This window comes from Excalfactoria chinensis, chromosome 1 (assembly GCF_039878825.1).
Source record: "Excalfactoria chinensis isolate bCotChi1 chromosome 1, bCotChi1.hap2, whole genome shotgun sequence".
In the NCBI taxonomy this organism is placed as follows: Eukaryota; Metazoa; Chordata; class Aves; order Galliformes; family Phasianidae; genus Excalfactoria; species Excalfactoria chinensis.
The window spans coordinates 14,129,617-14,153,186 of record NC_092825.1 but is presented as its reverse complement, the minus strand read 5'-3'; the positions used below and the strand labels follow the sequence as shown (position 1 = coordinate 14,153,186).

At 40.7% G+C, this 23,570-nt stretch overlaps 1 protein-coding gene across 1 annotated transcript in view; it reads right to left on the bottom strand.

Annotated features, from left to right (window-relative positions):
- The window catches only part of CPNE8 (copine 8), an 87,558-nt gene that overhangs the window by 63,264 nt on the left and 724 nt on the right, over window positions 1-23,570 (bottom strand). Inside the window, exons 2-3 of the mRNA XM_072359429.1 lie at window positions 9,429-9,469; window positions 1,733-1,779 (exon numbers count right to left, since the gene is read on the bottom strand). Coding sequence (XP_072215530.1) covers window positions 1,733-1,779; window positions 9,429-9,469 — 88 coding nt within the window. The remainder of the gene's footprint in view (window positions 1-1,732; window positions 1,780-9,428; window positions 9,470-23,570) is intronic.

Sequence of the window (23,570 nt, the reverse complement as noted above, 5' to 3'; positions counted from 1 at the left end):
TCAACTGTCTTGTTGAAAGTCTGTTTTAAACGATGTAATTCCTAAACTGGCACATGATGCCATAACTGCACGCACTCCCTCATCACTGAGAAGGTACAGTACAAGCACACCATTCTATTTTGCTTTAATTAGGAAAATGAAATTGCATAAAACAATACAAAGCTGTAAGATGGCAACACACTTCAGCCATTACAAACCTGGATCTATTAAAAAGGAGAGCAGATGGAATTTTTGTTAAGTAAAGTGATAATGTCATCATTTGACTGCCAGGACAATTACAGTGAGTAAAATGATTAATACGTATTACACATTAAAAAATTAACAGTTAACAACAGATAGAATGAAAATTCCACAGAATCATACATCAACCTTAGACGACAACAACAACAGAATTTCTCACAGATAAATGCTAGATCAAGAAACTACCCAGACAACTTAATGACTTCACTACATAACTGCACTGAACTGCTTATAGGCACTTGAATGCCTAAAGTTTCCTCCATTTTCAGAGTTAGCTATCCAGACATACAGAACTCTGTGCACATCCATTACTTCTGACAATTTAGTTAAGATTAGAGAGTTCTCACTTAGGTCTCCAGTCTGACATTTCTTTACAGAAATCATGAGAGGAATGTGAGATCCTGCAGGCATACTGAAAGCATGTCAGGTACACAGTACAGAACTAGAGAGAGCAGTAAGTTAACTACAAATGATGAGCTTTTGTCCATGACGGAGACAAATTCAGTTCTCTAAGGCAGACAGAATGGAAATCCACATCCACCCAATTTCATCAAAAATTATGTTTCTCCAAATAGCTAACAAGGATGCCAAAAATAAATGAAGAGGTTTGATTGACCCCTAGCCCCTTCAGACAGCAGTAAACACAAAAAATATCAGTTCTGAAAACAAGAATATCACAGCTGCTCTTTTTACAGTGAGCAACAGGAAGACAGTTCATTCCTCTCATGGCCATCAGTAACCATCAGTCCTCCCTGTAAGGCAGCTAAAAAGCACATTCGATCCAGAGAAGGGAAAGATGACCACCCTTCCTCCAATGCTTTCACTTCTTTCAAACAATAACATTAAAGGAAAAAGAATTTGATAACTATGTACAGGGAGACAGTTATAGGATGTGCATGCTGACACGCTGTATTTATCTAATTTAGAGATATTTGATTTACTTCCTTAAGATATGACATATGCCTCCAAAATTTACATGGATAGGCTAAGAAGATATAGCGCAAACTATGCATATCACTCTTCCTCCCTTTTTGTCTGATGAATACATTTTCAGTAGGACCTAACTTCTCTCAAACCCTGTACCAACACTATGCTACCACACCTGTAGGTTACTTTTGCTGATCCTAGACATCACAACAGCTATATCTTTCCACAGATCTTGTACTGCTCGAGTTTCCTCCTCTCCTGATATTCACAAACCGTGCTCCAACTGACAGCTGGACTTCATATATCTCATGAAGGGTGTAAAACAGGAGAATTGCATATTTTATTTTACTTCACCTTTTGATGAAAAAATGGGATACAGATATGAAAACTGAGAATAATGTGACTAGGTATTCCTCACTGGGATATAGGGTTCCTTCTGTTTAGCACAGCAATCAAGAGGCGATGACATTCCCTCTTCAGGGCAAATGGCAAGCATTATATACTACAAAAGTTTATGCATATGTATGTGTATATGTATATATATATATATATATGTACATCTTACCTCTCTCCATTCTTTGTTTCCAATGGCTTGTGTGTACAAAACACAGACTGTGAAAGGAAAACAAACAAACAAACAAACAAAAAAAGGTCATTTTGAGAATTGAATGTTGTTTCATTTTAATTAAATATGTTGATTTTGTAGTCTATTTTGCTGTCAAAACTACTAACTTGGAAAATCAGTATTAGTGTTTCCCCTCAGTTCTGAGTATGTCCCCCCAGACAAGTGACAAGACAGTCTGGTTGTTGATGCAATGAATTATGAAATAGAGTGGTTCTAAAATGGGAGGTAACAACTAAGACTGGCCTCCAGCAAATCACCTTTCTTCTTCTTTCAGGAGATGAGAGAATTAAAATAAAAACAAATGAGGTCCCCAGTGCAGTGAGACAGGAAACAGAAGTGGAAAAAGGAAAAAAATTGTCAGGTATTCTTCCTTCATTTTTCTGTATGTTCTTCTCATGTATATCACATACATATCTCTCTATATTAAAACCTAATAAAAATTGAATCAGTTACATCTGCCTATGTAATCTGTGTTTGAAACATCAAGAAGCATCACCTCGCTGGTTTCACTGTGCTTACAGATTTGTTCTTCTAATGCAGAACCCACTTCACATGAATCTGCAGCTTTCATCACAGAGGTACAGTTAATTAGGTCTCCCATACGCTAAGTATGAGCATAAATCACTTGCACTGAATGAGTACTGCAAACTTCAACAGTTTTGAACTAGTTGTATCTAACAATTGTAAAGCAATGATATCCTGAAACTCTCACCATTTCCTAAATAAGGGAAATACAGACGCACAAACATTTCTATCTGTCAAATTCTTCTCCTGTACCAATCATTATTTTCCAACAGAAGACAAAAATACCACAATTTTGAGTTTCTGTTTTGAACAATAAAGGTAGAAGGCTGGTTTTGTTCTCAACGAAGTCAGAATCATCAACTGATCTAAGCAGAAATGAAGTCAAGCTTCAAACTATGCTTTCTTCTTACTTGGAAGGTAATACACACAAAAACACATTAGGAAGAGCAGAAAAAAAGCAAGTTCAACATTTCAGCTTGACACAGAACTTAACAGTTAACACAATTCAGCTTTATTTTTTCCCAAGAAGATATCTTGTAGAAGAAAAAGCTTTTATAAAAAAAATAAAACAAAATCAATCTCTGTCTTCCTCCATTCACTCTAAATGAAACCTCGGACAATCACACTACTGGCTTTGGTTCTTGATTATAGTAGGATGAATCCAAAGCAACGAGCCAATTTTTACAGCACTCTTTGGAGAAGATTGCTGAACTATATTATATAAAGAATGAAGCTAAACAGGAAAATAAGAGTGAAAAGGAAGCTACAAAATCAGCTATGGAGATGTCTAAAGGTTACTAAATTTCTGACTAACCTTTGTATCTATTAAGATCTGTGCCAAGTTAATCCTGGCAGATGTGGAAAATGTTGTCAAAGGAAGTTTCCACATATAAAAACAAACTAAGACATATTCTCTGGAAATACCCCTAGTGCTAACATAAAATCATGCACTCTCTCACATTTCCCTTCCACTTTCTCCACTAGCAACTCTTTTTAAACTGAATACCACAAATTCAGCAATGAGGAACATTTTCTATCTTCAGTAGTGGTTTCTGAGAAGGCAAATACGTTACTAATTTCAAAAGCAGATATAATTACACACTTCATCCATTTTGCAGAGATCTTAAATCTGAGTTTTCCATTAAAAACTTCTCATATCTATAACCTCACTTGAGAATACAACTGAAACTCATGTGCAGAAAAAGCCACTCTTCATAGATAACGTACACTTCTGCTATCCAAGTATTTCTATCGTCTAGATTTTTCCTAAACATAATAACCTTTCACCATTGATTTCCTGCTCTGTTTTTGTACTACGTTCTGCCCTGTGTATTAGCATTAATACAGTACAATTACGTAACAACTGTGCGCCATAGCTGTGAAACAAAAAAAGGATATAAAAGAGGAGAAATTTAATATTAAGGAGAAGAAAGCAACAAAACAACTGTAAAATACCCGTTACTATCAAAGTTTCAGAAGAGGCATTCTGGCACTACTTTATCTCCTCAGTTTATGAAAGCAAATGAAAGAGCTATGAACAAAAAGGCTAAAAAAGATAACTGTTAAATAATTTTAGTCTTCTACTGTGGTTGAATAAGATGGAAGTTACGCCATATAAAAAAAAACAGTAAAGCTCCACCTTAATCCTAATTCAGTCTATAATTCTATTTCCACCTTTTAGAAGGCTGCTCACACCTCTGCTAGTATGAGTTTCTCTGTAGTTAGTTCATGATAATTTGGGTTTTTCTCTTTGGAGGATATAGAGTAAGTAGTGCTATTCTTCTCACCTTTTCATTGCTGAGCCATTAGTGGGCTTCTTTTCCCCTCCATTCCCAGTGTCTTCCTAGTGCTTCCAAAAGGACATTTCAGGACTGGGACCACATCTCTAATTTAAGAACCACTTATATATTATACATATGTTTGTAAACTTAAGGGAGGAGGAAGAAAAGCTAAGAATAAATAGTAAGACTTGCAATTTTCTGCTATTTAGCTGGTTGTATATACAACATATACGAGGGCTGCTCTGAAAGTAATGTCTCTTATTTTATTACACTGGCCTACGACATCAGAGGTGGACGCTGGTGGTATGGCAGTGGAGGCTGAGCCTTCTGCCCAATATTCCATTACATTCTGCTGCTGTCAGTAAAGGGGCAGCCTGACAGAATGGTGTCTGACATGGAAGTGCATATGAAGCAAAGGTGTGTCACTGAATTCCTCCATGCGGAAAAAATGGCACCCACTGACATTCAATGGCATTTGCTGAATGTTTATGAAGATCAAACAATGGATGTCAGCACAGTGAGGCAGTGGGTGGTGTACTTCAGTAGTGACAACAATGACTTGAAAGACAAACCATGCTCTGGAGAATCATGTACAGCACAAAATGAAGAGTGCCTTGATCAGTTCATTCAGGGAAATTGTCAGATTACAGCCAGGGCACTGTGTCAAGAGTTGAGTATCAGCTTCAATGAACTGGACACAATGATGGTAATGTTGGAATATCGCAAAGTTTGTGCCACGTGGGTCCCACAAATGTTCATTCAGGAACAGAAACACCAAGATGGTCAGAACCTACTGAACCAGAACAAGGCTGAAGGTGACAGTTTCATGGATCACATCATTACCAGTGTCAAGATGTACTAACACTACCATGACCCACTGTTGAAGTGGCAGGTTATGGAGTGACAGTACATGAATTCCCCATGGAGAAAATGCCTGACAGTGACACAAAAACATGAGTTTCAATAGGGCCAAGTGTCAGATCCTGCATTTTGGTCACAACAACCCCAAGTAACCCTACAGGCTTGGGGAGCTGTGGCTGGAAAGCTGCCTGATGAAAAGGGACCTTGGTGTGCTGATGGACAGTCGGCTGAATATGAGCCAGCAGTGTGCCCAGGTGGCCAAGAAGGTCAATGACATCGTGGCTTGTATCAGGAATGGTGTGGTGAGCAGGACTAGGGAAGTCATCCTGCCCCTGTACTCAGCATTGGTGAGGCCTCACCTCGAGTACTGTGTTCAGTTTTGGGCACCTCAGTACAAAAAAGACATGGAGGTACTGGAGCAGGTCCAGAGAAGGGCAACGAGGCTTGTGAAGGGCTTGGAAAATCAGCCCTATGAGGAGCGGGGGCTGTTTAGTTGCTCTCTTCCAGTATATGAAAAGCGCTTACAGTGAGAGCGGGGTAAGTCTCTTCTCACTGGTGACAAGTGACAGGACGAGGGGAAATGGCCTCAAGTTGCACCAAGGTAAGTTTAGGTTGGAAGTTAGGAAACACTTCTTTACAGAAAGGGTAGTTAAACACTGGAATAGGCTCCCCAGGGAGGTGGTTAAGTCACCATCCCTGGATGTGTTAAAGAGCATTGTTTGGATGTGATGCTCAGAGATCTGATTTAGCAGAGGGTTGTTAGAGTTAAGGTACTATGGTTAGGCTGCGGTTGGACTTGATGATCTTCAAGGTCTTTTCCAACCTGGGTAATTCTATGATTCTATGATTTCATAAACAACATTAATAAATAAATAAATAAATAAATTTAAAAAAAAAAAAAAAAAGTCTTGGCTGTAAAGAAAAAGGCTCATGAAAATCACAGACTTTCTCATAAATACTTTGCAAATTTAGAATAATTTAAAAGGTTCTTCTTTCTTTCCTCTAAAACTGACTGCCCCCCAGATTGTCACGTATTTGTCCAAGTTACTGGTCTCCACTGGTGGTACAATTTATTACTCTGATGGCTTTAGGAGAGGTTTCATAAATATCCTGGTATTACACTAATTACAGTAATCCTCCTAAACAACCTTTTCAAAGTCATTTCCAACTGGAGAAATGTGCTTTTCCGTATGAGCTCTTCCAAGGGAAGATACCACTAGTCAGAAATGTTAACGTTTAGTAATTTAATTAACATTTAGTAATTGGGGCATTTAAGACAGTGTCAAATTCTGGATAAATCAAAGTTTAACTGAAGATCAGAGCAGATGTTTCAATGGTTACAGATTCAGTTCACAAAACACAGCGGTCTCCCACCTCTTATTTTCCCATAGAGTTTGAGCATCCCTTACCCTACTCTGGTCCTCTCCCACTGAATGCTTATACACTTGTCCTTTAACCTGGAAACTACACTAACTCTTCACCTCAGTTCTTCCAAGCATAAAAACATCTATTCTCTCACAAGAAAGTGTAAGCCACAGTAAAGTAGGCCCTTTTTCCATGGTAATCCTCCCACAAACTTGTACCCAGTTCCAGCGGGCTCTTAGCGGACTAGCTACTACACATTATAGACAGAGCTTTCCTGAAGGTCCTCTTACTCCAAGTGTCATGAGATTCTTCTCGTTACTTTCTCATATGGTCTATCCCCCCCAGTAGGATCTGGATTCTACCTTTCCAGTTTTTCATATGACACTCTAATTTCTATTACAATACAGAGTAGTTACATAAGAGGACATTCCATCCTAACTGGTGCTACGGCCATAGCCATAGCTCCATGGCAGAAGGTCTTTCCCCTGCCTCATCGTGTAATCACTGCTTTAGCTCAGACTCTATGGGAAATATAATAAATAAATAAATAAGTTAATTTTCTCAAAAATATTGCTAGGGTTTGAAATGTATATTAGAAATGGCCTCAAAGCCAATGAGATCTTAGCATAAACAGCAACTTTGGGTAGTTCTATCTTTCATGAGATCTGGTGGCTGTAAATCCAGTTGGCCTAATAGAAGATCATCTGAAAGCAGTGTGGTCTTGAATTTGACACCTTTTTCATCTAACAGGATAAAGTTCCTGTATTCAAGACTAGTGCAAGAATGGCCTTTGTCCAAACAGAAACTGAGGAAAGATATGCTGCTACATTTCCAAGTACATAAAAAATAGCATTTTTTACATTACACCCTTATAACTTCCACAGTTATATTATAGCCACGTATCTGCATTCAAACAAAGGGCACTGACAGCAAACTAATTAGCTAATAAGTAGCCTTCAGAACACAAAATCTGCACTGCTTGCATCCACCATCAAAGCCACTTTGCCAAATCATTTCCTGAGTGCAAATACAGTATGAGCATTTCTAGAGGTAAGTTTTCCCTTTCTCTGTTTACCAAGGGCTGTAATACTGTACTCCCATGTTTTTATATAGCTAGCCTGAGACAGATAGGCCTGACTGGCACAATAACTGGGCGTTCACAATGTGAACCCCAACTCTAAAGTACACCATCAATCTGAATGCTTTAAACAAACAGTTTACAAGAAACAAAACACTGTGTTTTGAACTGATAGATAAGGTTATGACACTTTAAAAAATATATCCAAGTAACTTAATTTAATTCTATAAAAATAACACTGCCTTACATCTCAACGATATTATAAAGATAGATAGAAAGATTTCTTCAGGTTTTCCTGTCCCTTCCCTGCTGTGGGCCACCCAACAACCCTACTCCAGCATGGTTTGCCCACTGACCACATCCTCTTTGGAAGTCTTTTGCATGGAGTGTTGCCTTTACAGGTTGCATTCAAGAAGTGTAGTTCCAGGAGTACTTTCAGCAGCTGTGTTTCTAGCTCCTAGCTGCTGCCACTTTCCTTCTGAAATGTGTTCGGCAGGGCCTTGGGTGCTTCCCTGGCTGGCAGAAGCTCTAACTAGTGCTGGTTATTCATGTAGCTTTCAGAGCTGCCTGGAAGAAGCTGTGACAGTCAGAATGGATCATGGCCTCCTTCTACACAAGTCACGCTGCTACCCGAATCTTGAAATTTATGCCTAATACAGTTTCCTATCTGATAAAAACCTGACGCGCTTGCCTAGTTTTTAAGCTTAAATGCTGTTAGGGACAACTCACCAATTTTGTTGAAAGACATCTTAATTCAACACAGAAATCCCTGAATTTAAGCCATCTCTTCTAAATTGCTTAAAAACAGTTTGCAGTACACGACATACTCTGCTTCTTCAAAAACTCCCTATATCAGAGGCATGATATTACCTATATCTTCACTGAAAAAACAACAACAACACGTTTATAGCTTAAGAATTTCAAAGGCACTCCTACCTTCATGCATCTACTCCCCAGGAAGCAGAAGTAATCAAAGGTCTACTGTGAAACCTCTCTTGAGAAACATTTGATTAAGATCCAACAAATAAACACTCAGAAAAGTACTTTTATATTTCATACTGCCTCAAAATTCAGTATTCAAGTATATCCCACCAGGACATGGTTACGTGCACAAACACATGATGGAAGCATGTCTGTCTCACAGCTTATTTCCACTGTCAGTGAGTACAGTACATGGTATTCTAAGGAAAAACAAAAAGATTAGGCTTACAAAAAAGAAAATGAATCTACAGATAAAAAGATACGGAGAGTTGTAGAGCGGGCCAAATTGACCCAAGACAACACAATCTAAGCATTAGTCTATAAACAATACAGGAGTACTTTGATTCACCGCTATCAGGGAAAAAAGGAAAAAGAAAGAAACACGTAAATATTCTGTGGTCTCAGTTCCTTGAGGAGCTGTTATAAAATGTTCGGTATGGGAAGGCATTTATTTTAAATCAAAAGTCCCCCCACAGCTAAATTCATGGGAATGAGTTTGTTGGGATACAGTCATGCATCAACAAAACTGAAGAGGAAAACAAGTGTGACTATCTCACACATCTGGTAACATGAATTCATTAAAAAATGGATTATTTTTATCAGTAAAGATCCCATTTCCATATTCAAATTAATGCAATTTCATTTTTCCAGATTTTGATTCTCAGGTTAGCAGACACAATGTACTAACAACAACAAGCACTTCCAGTTTATCTAGAAGTACACTGACTTGATTTGAAAGCAACCTGGAACAATGGAAAAAGAAAAAAAAGACTTTTCTGCATTCACTGAGTTTGAGAAAATGTAGCTGTACTGCTTGACTGAGGGGCAGCACAGCTCAGGAATGCAGCAGTGATCACAGAGGATTTAAAATTCCAGTTCCTGTAAGAGGAGCTATAAGCACAGCCAGCACTGCATTAAAGAACTGCCACAAAGACAATGTAAACCCAGCAGACATCAAACTAATGCACTAATCTCGTTTTTAATCCAGTGTTTATACATTTGAAATATATGATGAGAAATAAACGGTAAAACGCTCCATACTTACTTGGATCAGATTTAGAAAATGTATCTCTGTCCAAAAGATTTCTGTTCAAAAAAGAGAGAAAAAAGTAATCTTATTAAAAAAACCAGATACCAACGAAGATACTTTTAATGATATCAATCAAGAATCTGATCAGTTTTCCACCCTTGTAATTCACAGCCTTTTCTTAAAGTCAGCCAGTACTACAAGCTGAGTCTTCTCACCTTTCTTTTTGTTATGTATTTTGGATTTGAGCAAAGCTTAGCTTACATACTCTGGTGTCTAGAAGTACAAAGCAATACATAACAAGCACATTAACATCTATAAGATACATCAGAAACAAAAATAACTACAGATCAAAAACGTCTATCACCAACTAACATGGTAGCTGAACTAAAAATCTGTGTACTTTATTTAAAAGAATGGTTATGAAATCTCAGGGCCATTATCAAATATCTAAAAAATCCAGTGTGGACGAGTAAGGTAAAACAAAACTAGCAGATAAACAGAACATAGGAAACACGGAACAGAAACAGGAGAATTCTAAATGCCCACAAAACACATAGGGAAAAAGTTGAAAGAGTTTTTTTGTTACAAGACCTAATATCACAACTATGCTTCAGCCAGCTGTGAATATACAGACGGGGAGATTCATTATTACCAACAGCTCTAAAGAAGAAGGACTGAACACAAAATTATTGTCAGAATAGTTACTAATATTTCATCATCCTAAATTCAAGTAAATAAATAAATAAATAAATATTAAATTGTTTTGACAAGCCAAAAACTGGTCTGAAAACAGGAGACCGAACAAGAAAAATCCATTAAACTTAGGCAGCTAGTTTAGGTTTGGTATTACTTAAGAACAAAAGAAAATGAATGAAGAAAAGGTGGAAATACAGCAGCAGTGTTGACATGGTTCTAGGTATCACAACAGGCCAGGAATTGAATACAAGTGAAAAATCTTGTGCCTCTGTGAAGAAAAAAGGAATAAACAAATGAAAACTGCACCTTGGAAACTTCTCAATCTAGTCACCTTGCCTTCTTGATACTCAGTACTCAATTCAAGCAATAACACAATTATGTTTTAGGCAGAAATAATGAGAAGTCTGGAATATACCTACGAAGAAAACACTGCTACATATTGATGCTGACCCCCACGTGGACAGAACAAGTAGAAACAGGCCTGACCATAAACTGAATTCTCTGCACTTCAAGTGCATAAGTTGAACTTCATTCCATTGCTTTACCATCTTTCTTGGGCATAGGTAGCCAGACACAAAATCTTTATCACTGTGTATCTTTAGGAACAAGTTAGGAAGCTGTAAGTCCTTAAAGTTCTTTGATCTTACCCTGGAGCAAGAGACAGATTAAATAACCAGTTTACATCACTTACAACTTACTATTTTTAATAATTAGTGAGCCTCTATAAAGGTCACCATTTATTACTCTCATTCAGATCTAAATCACATTATTTTCATGCCACTGCACAGTGCAGAAATGTGTACAAACATACCGCTAAATACAGGTTTTCTAAGCAGTGCATTTACACCTCAACAAGGAAAAGATACTCTGTCTTCAGTTCATAGTATCATAGTATCGTGCGAGTTGGAAGGGACCTTAGAGATCATCGAGTCCAACTCCTGGGATTCGAGCCCTCTGTGTAGCAGCGCAGCACTTCAACCACTTGCGCCACAGGGGGGATTCAAACCCGGGCCTCCGGTGTTCCAAGCGGCAGTTCTTCCACCGTGTGCCACTGGCACAGTTCAGGTATTGTCAAGTCTACAGCTCAGAACATGCAATGTGTAAAGGATAGCTTTAAAAGAATGTCACTTATTTTAGCTAAATTGTTAAAATTATTACTTGTGAATGAACCTGAAGTCTGCACACACGACTTCTTCAGAACTTGTCTATTCAGAAGTGGGATCTTTATAAACCTGTTTAATTATATTCAGAAAGACTGTAGTCAATCTTAACCAACAATGTGCAAATATAAACTGACATATGAACAAAGTAAGGGAAAATAGACATTTCAAACCTATTTCATAGTGACCGCTGCAAACAGCTTCAAAATACAGTACAGGAAGTTTTGCAGTATCAGAATTGCCAATCTCAAACAAAAATCGCCTTCTATTTCTTTTTAATTTATACTAACTTGGGTATGTTATTAATTCATGTTAACTGGAATTGTCTGTATTATCCAAAACTGAATTCCTATAAACCTAGAAAATTTCAGGCTTAAGAGTTACATATAAAAATCAGCACTTCAGCTTATAGGATAGGCCTCCCATGCTCACACTTCTCTGAGCTACCAAGCATTTGTTGTCAGGGACCTGAAGAACTAAGAACACTTCCACAAAGTCAGCATCCCTGAAAGGACTGTAAGGATTGAAATACCAAAGTCTGGCATCACAATTCAGGTCAGTAAGCATCAATAGTACACAGTTTTCAACTGATATAGCTTGTATCATATTCAATTTAAGGATAAACCTTTTCTCTCAGAGAGTGGTCAGGCACTGGAATAGCCTGCCAAGGGAGGTGGTGGAGTCGCCATCCCTGGCAGTGTTCAAGAGGTGTCTGGATGAGGAGCTATGAGAGATGGTTTAGTGGTTTTTGGTAGCAGTGGTAATGGGAGGTCGGTTGGACTTGATGATCTTGCAAGTCCTGTCCAACCTTGTGATTCTGTGAGTCTATGATTCTATGATAATTTGACCCTACACCTACAGCGGAGAAGACTGGGAATATCTGTGCAGAAAGTGCTGTCCTACAGTCACAGCTCCTGAAGGAATTCATCTTACACCTTCCAAAACACTTGCAGGAGCACAGATGACTAAGGGAAGAAAAAACAATAGGAGCCATGGCAATAACACCTACTTAGTCTGCTATGGAAAGTACAGAGGAGATTAGAAATACTGGAATAAAGATTTCTTTATCTGTATAATGAGAGCAATTTCCCAGGGGAAAAAAAAGGTAATCAGTAAAGAAGAAAAGTTTAAATGCCTTGTGTGGAATCACTTTGTTCATACAGCTTCATGAACTCCATAAACATGTCAGGATGTCTATGACAGTTTCTGCCCAGTGCTTTCCTTCAAAAAATTCTGTACTATGTTCAGTGTAAAACTTGAAGTTCTCATTTATAAAACTAACTCTTTAAGATCCACCAATCTAGTTAGCAGTGTTTGCCGAACAGGAAACATTACTATGTGGCTCTGTATGTTCTGAATGTAATATACCGTATTTGTTGAGAAAGACAGATCTACCTTCAAACACTACAGTATTTATTCACCTCACTCACATATAATTTGCTTCAAATCTGACCTCTTTACATGATCAATATACTACCTTCCTGTCCTGTAAGCTTCTACACTGAACCTTTGTTATACTTAACTGCTAAGCAGAAGTGAATTCAATTCCTCCACCAGGAATTACAGAAATTTGGCACAGAAGAACAGACCACAGAAACTACAGAACTGAATATTTAAATGTGTGTTCCTCCAGCTTCAAAATACTATTTCTCTTACTGGACAAATACGTGTTTACACACTGTTTTAAACTGAAACCCCCGATGATAAAATCAAGATTTACTTCAGATGGCTTTGTTAATCTCTCCAGGTGCTAACGTTTTGTTTCTCTTCATTTTCAGATCATATATAAGAAAATGAAGTGCCCTGGGTGGGCAGCTTGGATGGAGTTAATTGCCTCCCCAGAGCCTTGCATGGTGCTGTACTTTGGATTTTTCATAAAATAGTGGTGATCACATACTCATGGCTTGTTGCTGGGCAGTGCTTGCACAACATGAAACTATTTTTCAACTTCTTGTGCTGCCTGCCAGTGAGGGGCTGGCGTTACTAAAGGAGCTCATGTAGTTCTGTGCTCTGCATTTGTCGCCAGAGCAGCAGTGACACCATAGAGATGTTTTGGCTACCACAGAGCAGTGCTGGCCCTGCATCAGGGCTGGCTCCAACCCAAAGCCAAAAGGTTGCAGATGGGCTAGAGGTGGGGAGGGCACACAGCCACAGGATCTTACCCAAATCTATCAAAGGGATTTTCCATAACCTCTGATATCACGCTCAGCAATAACAGCTGGGGGGAGGTGGGAAAGGAGAATTAAGGACTCTAGTTACGAAAGCATTCATCTTTCCAAGAAATCAGTGCACATCCTGAGGCCCTGCTTCACAAGAAGTGACTAAACTTTGCTGACTGGAAGTACGGAAAAACTTTTTCTTTTGCTCGCATGCAACTTTCGCTTTCTTTTTCCATTGAAATGCTCCTGTCTCAAACCCACAAGGCACTTTTTTGTTTTGCTTCTTTTTCCTCCACCTCATTCCCCAGTCCCCCACACCCATGTAACCATGATGCATGACCAGCCCTGCTTTCCTGGAAATGCCTGCCTCCAGATGGGAAGTGGTGAATATATTCTTTATTTTGCTTTGCTTACATGTGCAGCTTTTGCTTTATCTATTAAACTGCCTTTATCTCCGCCCACCAATTCTCTCACTTCCAGCTCTTCAACTCCCCCCACATCCCACTGGGAGGTAGAGGAAGCGAGCAGCTGCATGGTGCTGTGCTGCCTGCCGGGAAATACAGCATTCGGTGGTTTGCAAACACAACATTTAGTTACCCATAGAAGACTGATCTTTCATTTTTAGAAAGCATATATTGTAAATATCACATGCTCTTACGTGAGCATACATCAGTTTTCTTTTTCACTTGAATTACTCCATGGGGAAGCTTGTATGATGCTGTGTTTGGGGATTTTAATGAAAACTGTGGTGATAACACACCCATGGTTTGTTGCTGAGCAGTGATTGCACACAGCCAAAAACTTCTCAGCTTCTCACACTGCCCTGCCAACAGGGAGGCTGGGCATTTGTCTTCCCAAGGAACCACCAGACATGATGAGCCTTGCTCCCCCATAAGCAGACAACACCTGCCTGCCAAACGGAAGTAGCAAATCAATTCTTTGTTCTGCTTCACCTGCATGCGCAGCTTTTGCTTTACCTAATGAACAGCCTTTATCTCAACCCACAAGTTTTTTCACTTCTGCCTTCCCAACTCTCTTCCCCACCCTGGGTCAGGAGCAGCTGTGCAGTATTGAGCTGCCAGCCAGGCTTAAACCACAACAATTCATTAAACAAATTCATTTTTATGTCCTTCTTTTAATATCAGACCCATATATCTTTTTTTGCAAAGCACATCCTGACAAACAAATTTCCTTTTTGTTGTTGTTGTTCAGAACTGTATCTATTTCACTGCTAATTTTAATCTGGTTTACATCACAGTAGTCAATGTCTCTCAACCTTAATTGCTACCACTGGACTTCCAATGGTCAGCCCTAGGTAAGGTGATACACAATCCAAAGAATCTACTTGAGTGAAGAGTCCACTTGACTTCTTGCAGGGTAATTTACTGAACATTGTTTTTTCAGTTGTAACACTAGCTTGAGTAATCATCCTTCCCCAGCTATTTATATTCTCCTATATTCTGTCAGAACACAATAAGAAAGAAGCTATTAGCCTCCAAATTCAAAATGCCCTGGATCTAAATGTAGATTAGACAATTTCTCAGAATTTTATCTCCTTGTCAGAATGAATGGTTCTTTTAGGAAAAGCTTGGAGGAGAGAAAATGGTGGCTCTCCAGACTAAGGCAGTTAGGATGAGCTGTTCTGATTACCTTCACTCTTTGGGGCACGTGAAGGTCTGTGAAGAAAGCAAACACATCTCTGATAGGAAGCTCTGAGAGGCAAGAAAACATCCACTGTATTCCTTTGGAGAAATATCTGACTCTTCTTGTTCACAAGAAGATGAAGAAATAATTGTCAGCCTCCGGAGTAACATTAATCATCAAGTTACAAATATACTGATTCAGGAGTCTTTCTCTTTGGAGAAAGAGGGAAGAAAGGAGCACAGCTTAAGCAGCACAGCTTCTCTATGGTTTTATGACTACACACAAAAAATATTATCTGAATAGCTGCATAAAAACAGTGTTAGAACAATACCTCTATTAAAACTGCTGACTGCTCTCAGGGGTTAAGCCACCAACAAAAATGGAACTGCCAGATTTCTATACTTACATATACAGTAACAGTGGTTTTGCAGCAGTTGTCTGTGGAAGCTGACAGGAACAAAGAAATGCTTGTGCAGATGAAGCAGGCCTACGTGAAAGTTGAGTTGTTCCATTTTAAATAAATAAAAGTCCATTTATGAACAGCCCTAGTTTTGGCTGGAGTGAGCAAACAGCTCACATCACAAATGGTTGAACTCTCCTTCAGCACCACATTGATTAGTACTTGAAAACAACAGAACCTGCTACATTTATATTTCTGAAACAATTCTTTAAAAGGGATACACCAAAGAAGTCATTTAGAAAGTGAATCTGTACAATGAATACAATATTCCCTCCCAGCCGCTGTGGGACGGGAGAAGATGCATTACTTACACAGACGGTGAAAAAAAGAAAAGAAAATGAGGAAAATTAATAGAGAAAGCCTTGGTACAGTTAAAGCTGTTACACACTTCCTACTACCTAATCCTTTCTTTGTTTTCCCTCTTACATTATCTTTCTGAAGTCTAAAATAGTTGGTTTCATCTGTGCCAGGGTGATGCAGTGAGCCAGCAGTGAGCATACCACACACATCCTGTCTGGGGAGGAAAAGTTCATGGTGGTAGCAGTGGAGGATCAGGTCATCTCAGGATTATGATGATGTTGATGGTTTCCTTTTCCAAATTCTGAGGGCTCCCACTTGGGGCTACCTTTCCAACACACTGTTACACCATGATCTCTCTTTGTTGGTCTGCAACTCCATTTTGCATTCAAACTTGCCATATTTGTTTGTTACACCTGTTAGGTTCTTGCTCTTTGGTTCCATTATTATTTCAAAAAATAGCTTTGCCCATATCCCAAGCCTGCTCTTCTTTACAAACCACTGGTAAGGTCTGCACAGATACCCCATATCCCCTCTGTTCCATCCTCTGCCTCTGCTTCTCTGCCTTGCCCCCTGTGCTCCCACAGTGCTCCTCTGCACTACACCATTCTGTGAGGGTCCCAGACCCCTTATTCTGCACTGAACAACTACTTGATACTGCTGTCTATAGAAGAATAATAGCTGTATCACACCACTTCACAAGCCGGAAAGAAACTATCTAAGCAGTAGCCACATGATCTTTAGAAAAACTGCTTTTGTAGCCAAGGAAATCCAAACAAAGCACCAAATAGGCAGAGACAAGTTCAGACAAAACCTGACAAGTCCTGAGACTTCATATGATACAAAACTCAGTAACTGCTCCTAATAGTGACAAGGCTGCATCTACAGGGCCACAGATCTGCTTTACATTTTGTAGTTAATGGGTGCTTGCCTGAAGTTCAAATAACATGTGCACGCACAGGAAAATCAAACTATACAGCCTATCAGGAATGCATCTCTATGGTTGTTTTGACGGAGGCCATCAGCCACTTGTATGTTTCTCTTGAAGCCAGCTGGCTGTATAGGTGGTTTCATTTCAAAGAAAAAACATGCGAGACCAACCGTCTGTTTGTCAGCCATCCATAAACACGGATAAGCAGATTTTGAAACCAACCTGGACACATATACACAAAACTGCAGGAAAATGAAAAGCAGACTTAGAATCAGGATGAATTTTATATCCTGAGCTCTGTACTATACAGAGTTACAAGCTCAAATAATTTATTGTACCTTTTATCATTGCATCTTTCTGCCCTACAGATTTCTAAGAAAAAAACAAGGTATATATACTGGCTGGAAAGAAGAGAGCTTACTAGAAATCAGTCCTTACAACCATCAAAGATAAAACTAAACATGCTTTGGATACCACAACCACTGTAAAGGAACTGCTTAAGACTTTCAGACTATCAAAAAAATGGAAAAGCAAAAAACCAGTACATTTTGTTCCTCCATGCAAGAAACCTGAAATTAGATTATTCTCATAAATGAGAATAAGATTGGTTTAATTCCATTCATCCCATTTGTTAATATTAAATTTCTGTACAAATTGTGAAACTGTATAGAACTGATCCAAACCAGGCACAGATGACCAGCTGTACTTCTGAGCCAATCCTAAGGAGTGGACATTAGGAAGTATTACTTCTCGGAAAGGGTAGTCAGGCATTGGAATGCACTACCCAGGGAGGTGGTGGAGTCACCGATCATGGGGGTGTTCAAGAAACGTTTGGATGTTGTGTTGAGGGATATGATTTAGCTGGGAAGTATTGGTTATGGTTGGACTAGATGATCTTCTAGGTCCTTTCCAACCTTGATAATTCTGTGTGTGATTCTGTGCGTGTGTGAGTCGATGCTGCCTTCCTGCACATTATGCCTGGCATGGGAATACTGAAAGTGCAGAACCATCCAGCATCAACACGGAATGATGAGGACAGTTCACCTGATCCTGCATAAAGCATAACAGACCTGTATCAATGTTTTACAATGATTTTTACCATCTCTCAGATAACTATAGCATCATTGACACACATCCTGGTTTCTGCTGGGACAGAGCTTGTTTGCTTTATGGTGCCTGGTATGACACCACATTTTGACTTGAGACTTTGCTTTATGACTGGAAGTCATAAAGTGATTAAAATTCTTCTTCACTTTCCTACAGATATGCAGAAATTACTCTTAGGAAGATAATTCTGTTTGACACCTCCTCAGTAGGTAAATAAACACTAACACGAGGCACAGTGAAACTCCTTTCTTCCTTGCAAGATAAGGTTTCATAAAGGCTGTGGTTTAATCAGGAAACTCCAGATCAGTGCACCTAGTAACCACCAGGAGCAGAGATAACCACTGCATTGATCATGACTAAAACTGAAAAGCTCAAGATCCCACTGTGTACGTAATTTCACTGATAATAGAGAAGATGAGAACAGACTGTGATACTTCTCCAGTGTTTAACTTGATTGTAGTCAATGAAGAATATGACCAGACAGGATCACGTTCTGGCAGACACATGAGGGCAGGCCCAGACACAAGATGAGCAATCTCAAACGTTCCTGTTTCTTTCTCGCCCTTAACACAGCCTGGAGTTGACCTCAAGTTCACATAAGACCACAAGTTTCTACCTGCAGCTGGTAAGTGTAGATTCAAGTCTAGGCACAGGCCTATCGTCAGCATGCTGTGCAAACGCATCTTTGGAGAAAGAGAAACTTCTTGGCTGGAAAACAATAGCAGAGTAAAAGGCAAAAGCGGGTCTTCATCAGACTGTGGGCACAGGTGGAAGGAGCTAGTGGGTACAGAGGGAGATGGCTGCAAGAACAACTGACCAGACAACTCTGTATTTCTGCCAACACCACAGGACCCTTCCAGGTGTCACGTTTAAGTTGTTCTGCTACATTAAATCTGTCCCTTGAGCCAAAAAATACAGATCCCTGATAAAGTAATCTTAGTGGCTTATAACTCATAGAATCATAGAATGGCCTGGGTTGAAAAGGACCTCAATGATCATCCGGTTTCAACCCCCCTGCCATGTGCTGGGTCGCCAACCACCAGACCAGGCTGCCCAGAGCCACATCCAGCCTGGCCTTCAGTACCTCCAGGGATGGGGCATCCACAACCTCCTTGGGCAACCTGTTCTGGTGTGTCACCACCCTCTGAGAGAAAAACTTCCTCATAGTATCTAACCTAAACCTCCCCTGTCTCAGTTTAAAACCTCTCCCCCTTGTCCTATCACTATCCACCCTCATAAACAGTCATTCCCTTTCCTGTTTACATACTCCCTTCAAGTACTGGAAGACCACAATGAGATCTCCCTGGAGCCTTCTCTTCTCCAAGCTAAACAACCACAGTTCCCTCAACCTTTCTATGCAGGGGTGGTACTCCAGCCCTCTGATCATCTTAGTGGCCCTCCTCTGGATCCGCTCCAAGAGCTCCACGTCCTTCCTGTACTGGGGGCCTCAGGCCTGGATGCAATACTGCAGATGGGGCCTCACAAGGCCAAGTAGAAAAGGACAATCACATCCCTCTCCCTGCTGGCCACCCCTTTTCTAATGCAGCCCAGAACACAATTGGTCTTTTGGGCTGCAAGTGCACCACTGCTGGCTCATGCCAGCTTCTCATCCATCAAAATCCACAAGTCCCTTTTGGCAGGGCTGCTCTCAAGATCTTCCCCCAGGTTGTATAAATACCTGGGATTGCCCCGACCTAATTATAGCACCCTGCACTTGGCCTTAGTGAACCTCATTAGGTTTTCATGGGCCCACTTCCCCAGCCTATCCAGGTCCCTCTGGATGGTTTCCTTTCCCTCCAATATATCAACTGCACCACTCAGCTTGGTGTCATCTGCAAACTTGTTGAGGGTGCACTTGATGCCTTTGTCTGTGTCACTGATGAAGATGTTGAAGAGCAGTGGTTCCAAGACCGACCCCCGAGGGACACAGCTTGTGACCAGCCTCCACCCTGACACAGAACCATTAATCACAACCCTTTGGCTGCGTCCAGCCAGCCAATTCCTAATCCATCGTACAGTCCATCCTTCAAATCCACACCTCTCCAACTTAGAGAGAAGGATGCGGTGAGGGACCATATTAAAGGCTTTGCAGAAGTCCAGGTAGATTACATGCATTGCCCTTCCCCCACCCACCAAAGTCATCACTCCATCAAAGAAGGCCACCAGACTGGTCAGGCAAGATCTGCCCTTGGTGAAACCATGCTGGCTGTCTCAAATCACCTCTTTATTTCGTATGTGCCTTAACACAGCTTCTAAGAGGATCTGCTCCATGATCTTCCCAGGCACAGAGGTGAGGCTCACCAGCCCGTAGTTCCCTGGGTCATCCTTTCTCCCTTTCTTAAAAACTGGAGTAATGTTTCCCTCTTTCCAGTCACCAGGGACTCCACCAGACAGCCATGGTTTTTCAAATACGATGGAGAGCAACCACATGAGCCATCTCTTTCAGAACCCTAGGATGGATGTCAACCAGCCCCACAGACTTATACATATTCAATTTCATGAGGAGGACTCAGACTTGTTCCACTGTTACAGTGGGACAGAAACCACTCCCCACACCCTCAATTAGAAGCTCGTGGTCCTGGCAGACATGAGAAGCCTGACCAGCCATGAAGACTGAAGCAAAGCACTGATTGAGTACCTCAGTTTTTTCTCTGTCTGAGGAAGCCAACTCCCCATTACCTTTCACCAGAGGGGGAACACTCTCCTTGGCCTGTCTCCTCCTATCTATGTACCTATAGAACCCCTTCTTGTTAGCTTTCACATCCCTCACCAAGTTGAGCTCTGCTTGCGCATTGGATTTTTAATCCTCTCTCTCCACACACAAACAACAGCCCCGTATTCCTCCCAGGCTACACAACCCTGCTTCCACTTCCTGAACATTTCCCTCTTTTCCCTCAGTTTAAGCTGCAGGTCTTTGCACAGCCACAGTGGTTGCCTGCCTCCCCTGCTCAACTTCTGCTAGGGGATGAGAGCAGTTGTGCTCTCAGAAGGGTGTCCTTAAAGAGCGGCCAGCTCTGTTCTGTACTCATGCCCTTAAGGACAGTTCCAAGGGGATCCCACTCAGCAGTTCCTTATGCAGCCAGAAGATTGTTCTCCTAAAGCACAGGGTCTTAGCTCTGCTTTTTGTCAGGTCTGCATTCTTCAAGATCACAAACTCCACCAAGGCACAGTCACTACAGCCCAGGCTGCCTCCCGTCTTAACCTCTCTAACGCTCTCCTCCACACTGGTGAGCACCAAGTCCAGTAAGGCTTCACCTCAGGTTGGTCCATCTACTTATTACCTGGAGCAGGAAGTTGTCCTCGACAGACTCCAGGAATCTCCTGGATTGTCGGCCACCCACCATGCCGCTATCCCAGCAGACATCCAGGTCGTTGAAATCCCCCATCAGGACAAAAGCCCGGGAGCATGACGCCTCCTGCAGCTGAAGCAAGGAGGCCTCGTCAACAGGCACCCCCAATCAGGTGGCCCGTAACAGACCTCAACCACTTGATGCCCTTTACTGAACCTATCCTTGATTTTTACCTGCAAGCTCTCAACCTGATCATGGCTGTTCCTCAGACACAGCTCTTCTCAATCTATCCACTTCCTAACGTACACAGCAACTCCGCCACCCCTCCTACCCTGTCTGTCCCTTCTGAAAAGCCTGTAGTCCTCAATTGGGTTATTCCAATTGTGGGATTCATCCCACCATGTCTCCATGATAACAATTAGGTCACACTTTACCAATTGTGCCACGGTTTCTAACCTGAGGTTCTGCCTTACTGCCTCCCAAGGTGACAGCCTTCCTGCCTGCTTCTCTGTCACCCCTTCACACATCTATACCTTAGAAGAGCTGGAAAAATACTGAACTTATTCTTTAATAGACACTGAGTAGAAATAATGAGAAAAAATAATTTCTTGCTTTTCTAGAACTTGTAAAAACTACAGCCAGTAGTTGGCTGGCATTCAATAGGCAATGAGTATTATAGGAAAGGTTTTTAGTCATAAAGAAACCCCAAGAAGGGTATCAACTAACATCCCATGCACAATGACTTAGGAAATGCCACCAGATGAACCACAACAAAACACGAGCAGAAGCTGTACCCTCGCTGAAGAAAATAAGACAGTAAACAGAAACAAGCAACAAAAAAAACCCCACCACCACAGAGGTAGAAGTATTGACCAGAATCAGGAATTTCTTTGTGGCTCAATCAGACATGGAGCCCAACACCTCGCACTGCTTCACCTGCCCAACAAACTACAGCACATCTACAAACTGGAAGAAGCTCCCAGATTTACTATAATCAAAACAAATATTTAAAACAACGTAGATACATACAGAAGACAGACGATCAGCTGATAACTACTGATGTAAACTAGCAACCAAATCGGTTCTACAACTCTGTAGGTACCAAGGGAAGATCAATGACGTGGCTCAAACTGTTTTTAAAGCAATTCCCTGCATACATATGAAAATAAACAGCTGCTAATTATGAGAGAATTTCAGCATTTGCTGAACTTTGCACGCTTGACTCTCACTGTATTTCACAGTTTTGTGTAACCTTGCTTTTCCAGAGCTTTAGCCTAGGAATGTTTTTACAGATGAATCACGACCATGTGTTAATGGTTAATCTCTGCCCCAATCATCTCACACTCAGATCTGAAGCACGATTTTGCAATCAAAAGCTGTCATTGCAGCACATCAAGAAGGGAATCACCTTGGAAATTCCTACCCCACACTTGACATCAAGAGTTACCAGGATGAGAAAACATTTCTAAAAGTTTGGGGTTTATTTTCCCCCCTTGTTTATGCAAAACAGATGTGGCTTTTGAAAATATGTCCAAGATACATACAAAGAAATTAACATGCAAATGACATCCTAGGGTTAGTTATAACTAATGGTAGATATGATCATCTATGCCACATACCTGCAGTTATTAACTACTGGATGTATTTTTGAATAACTTAGGCTTGAAGAAGACACTGCAGGCTGATCCAAACAGCCCTTGGAATAAAAAGAAAGCTCCCTTTATATGTGAACTGGGTCAAAGGCAGAATGAAGACTTCCAACATCTGTAATTTTGATAGGTTACCTGAAGAACCTAATGTCATGTTTGCTTTAACACCTAGCAGCTTCCGTTCTGTGCAAACACGGGTTCTATGCTTGCTGCAGGTAAACTTTGTGCAGATGGGCTGAACATCAGCACCTTCACATCTCAGCTACTGACAGCTCCAGTAATGCAAATTCAACCCTACTACATTTGTCACGGTGTCAGCTTTTTGTAATGTTAAAACACCAAAAGATACTTATGAAGGGAATATATTTAGTATATTTACTACAAACAAAAATCCCTTAGCAGATACACAAAGGGAAGAGAGGGAGTGGTCTGACTGAAGTTCCGAGCCCTGAACGTCTGCCTTCACAGAAGCACTGCTAACAGCAGTAACTCCCAAGCAAGCACAGCAGAAAATGGAGCGGCATGGCACAAACTTTGTCTCGTTTCCCATCAGGAAATAACATCGACAGTTCAAGTTATCTGCCAGAAGCTGTCAGTTCTGCTGGCGGGAGGAACCACTGCTCTCCAACTGCTGTGGCATACTTAGATGGCAGAGTGCAAACAAACGTAAAAATTCACAACAATAATAATTCCAGACCGCTAATGGAAATACCTCCGTGTTTCACAGAGAGGGAAAGGATTATTTCCGAAATCCCGGCAAACAA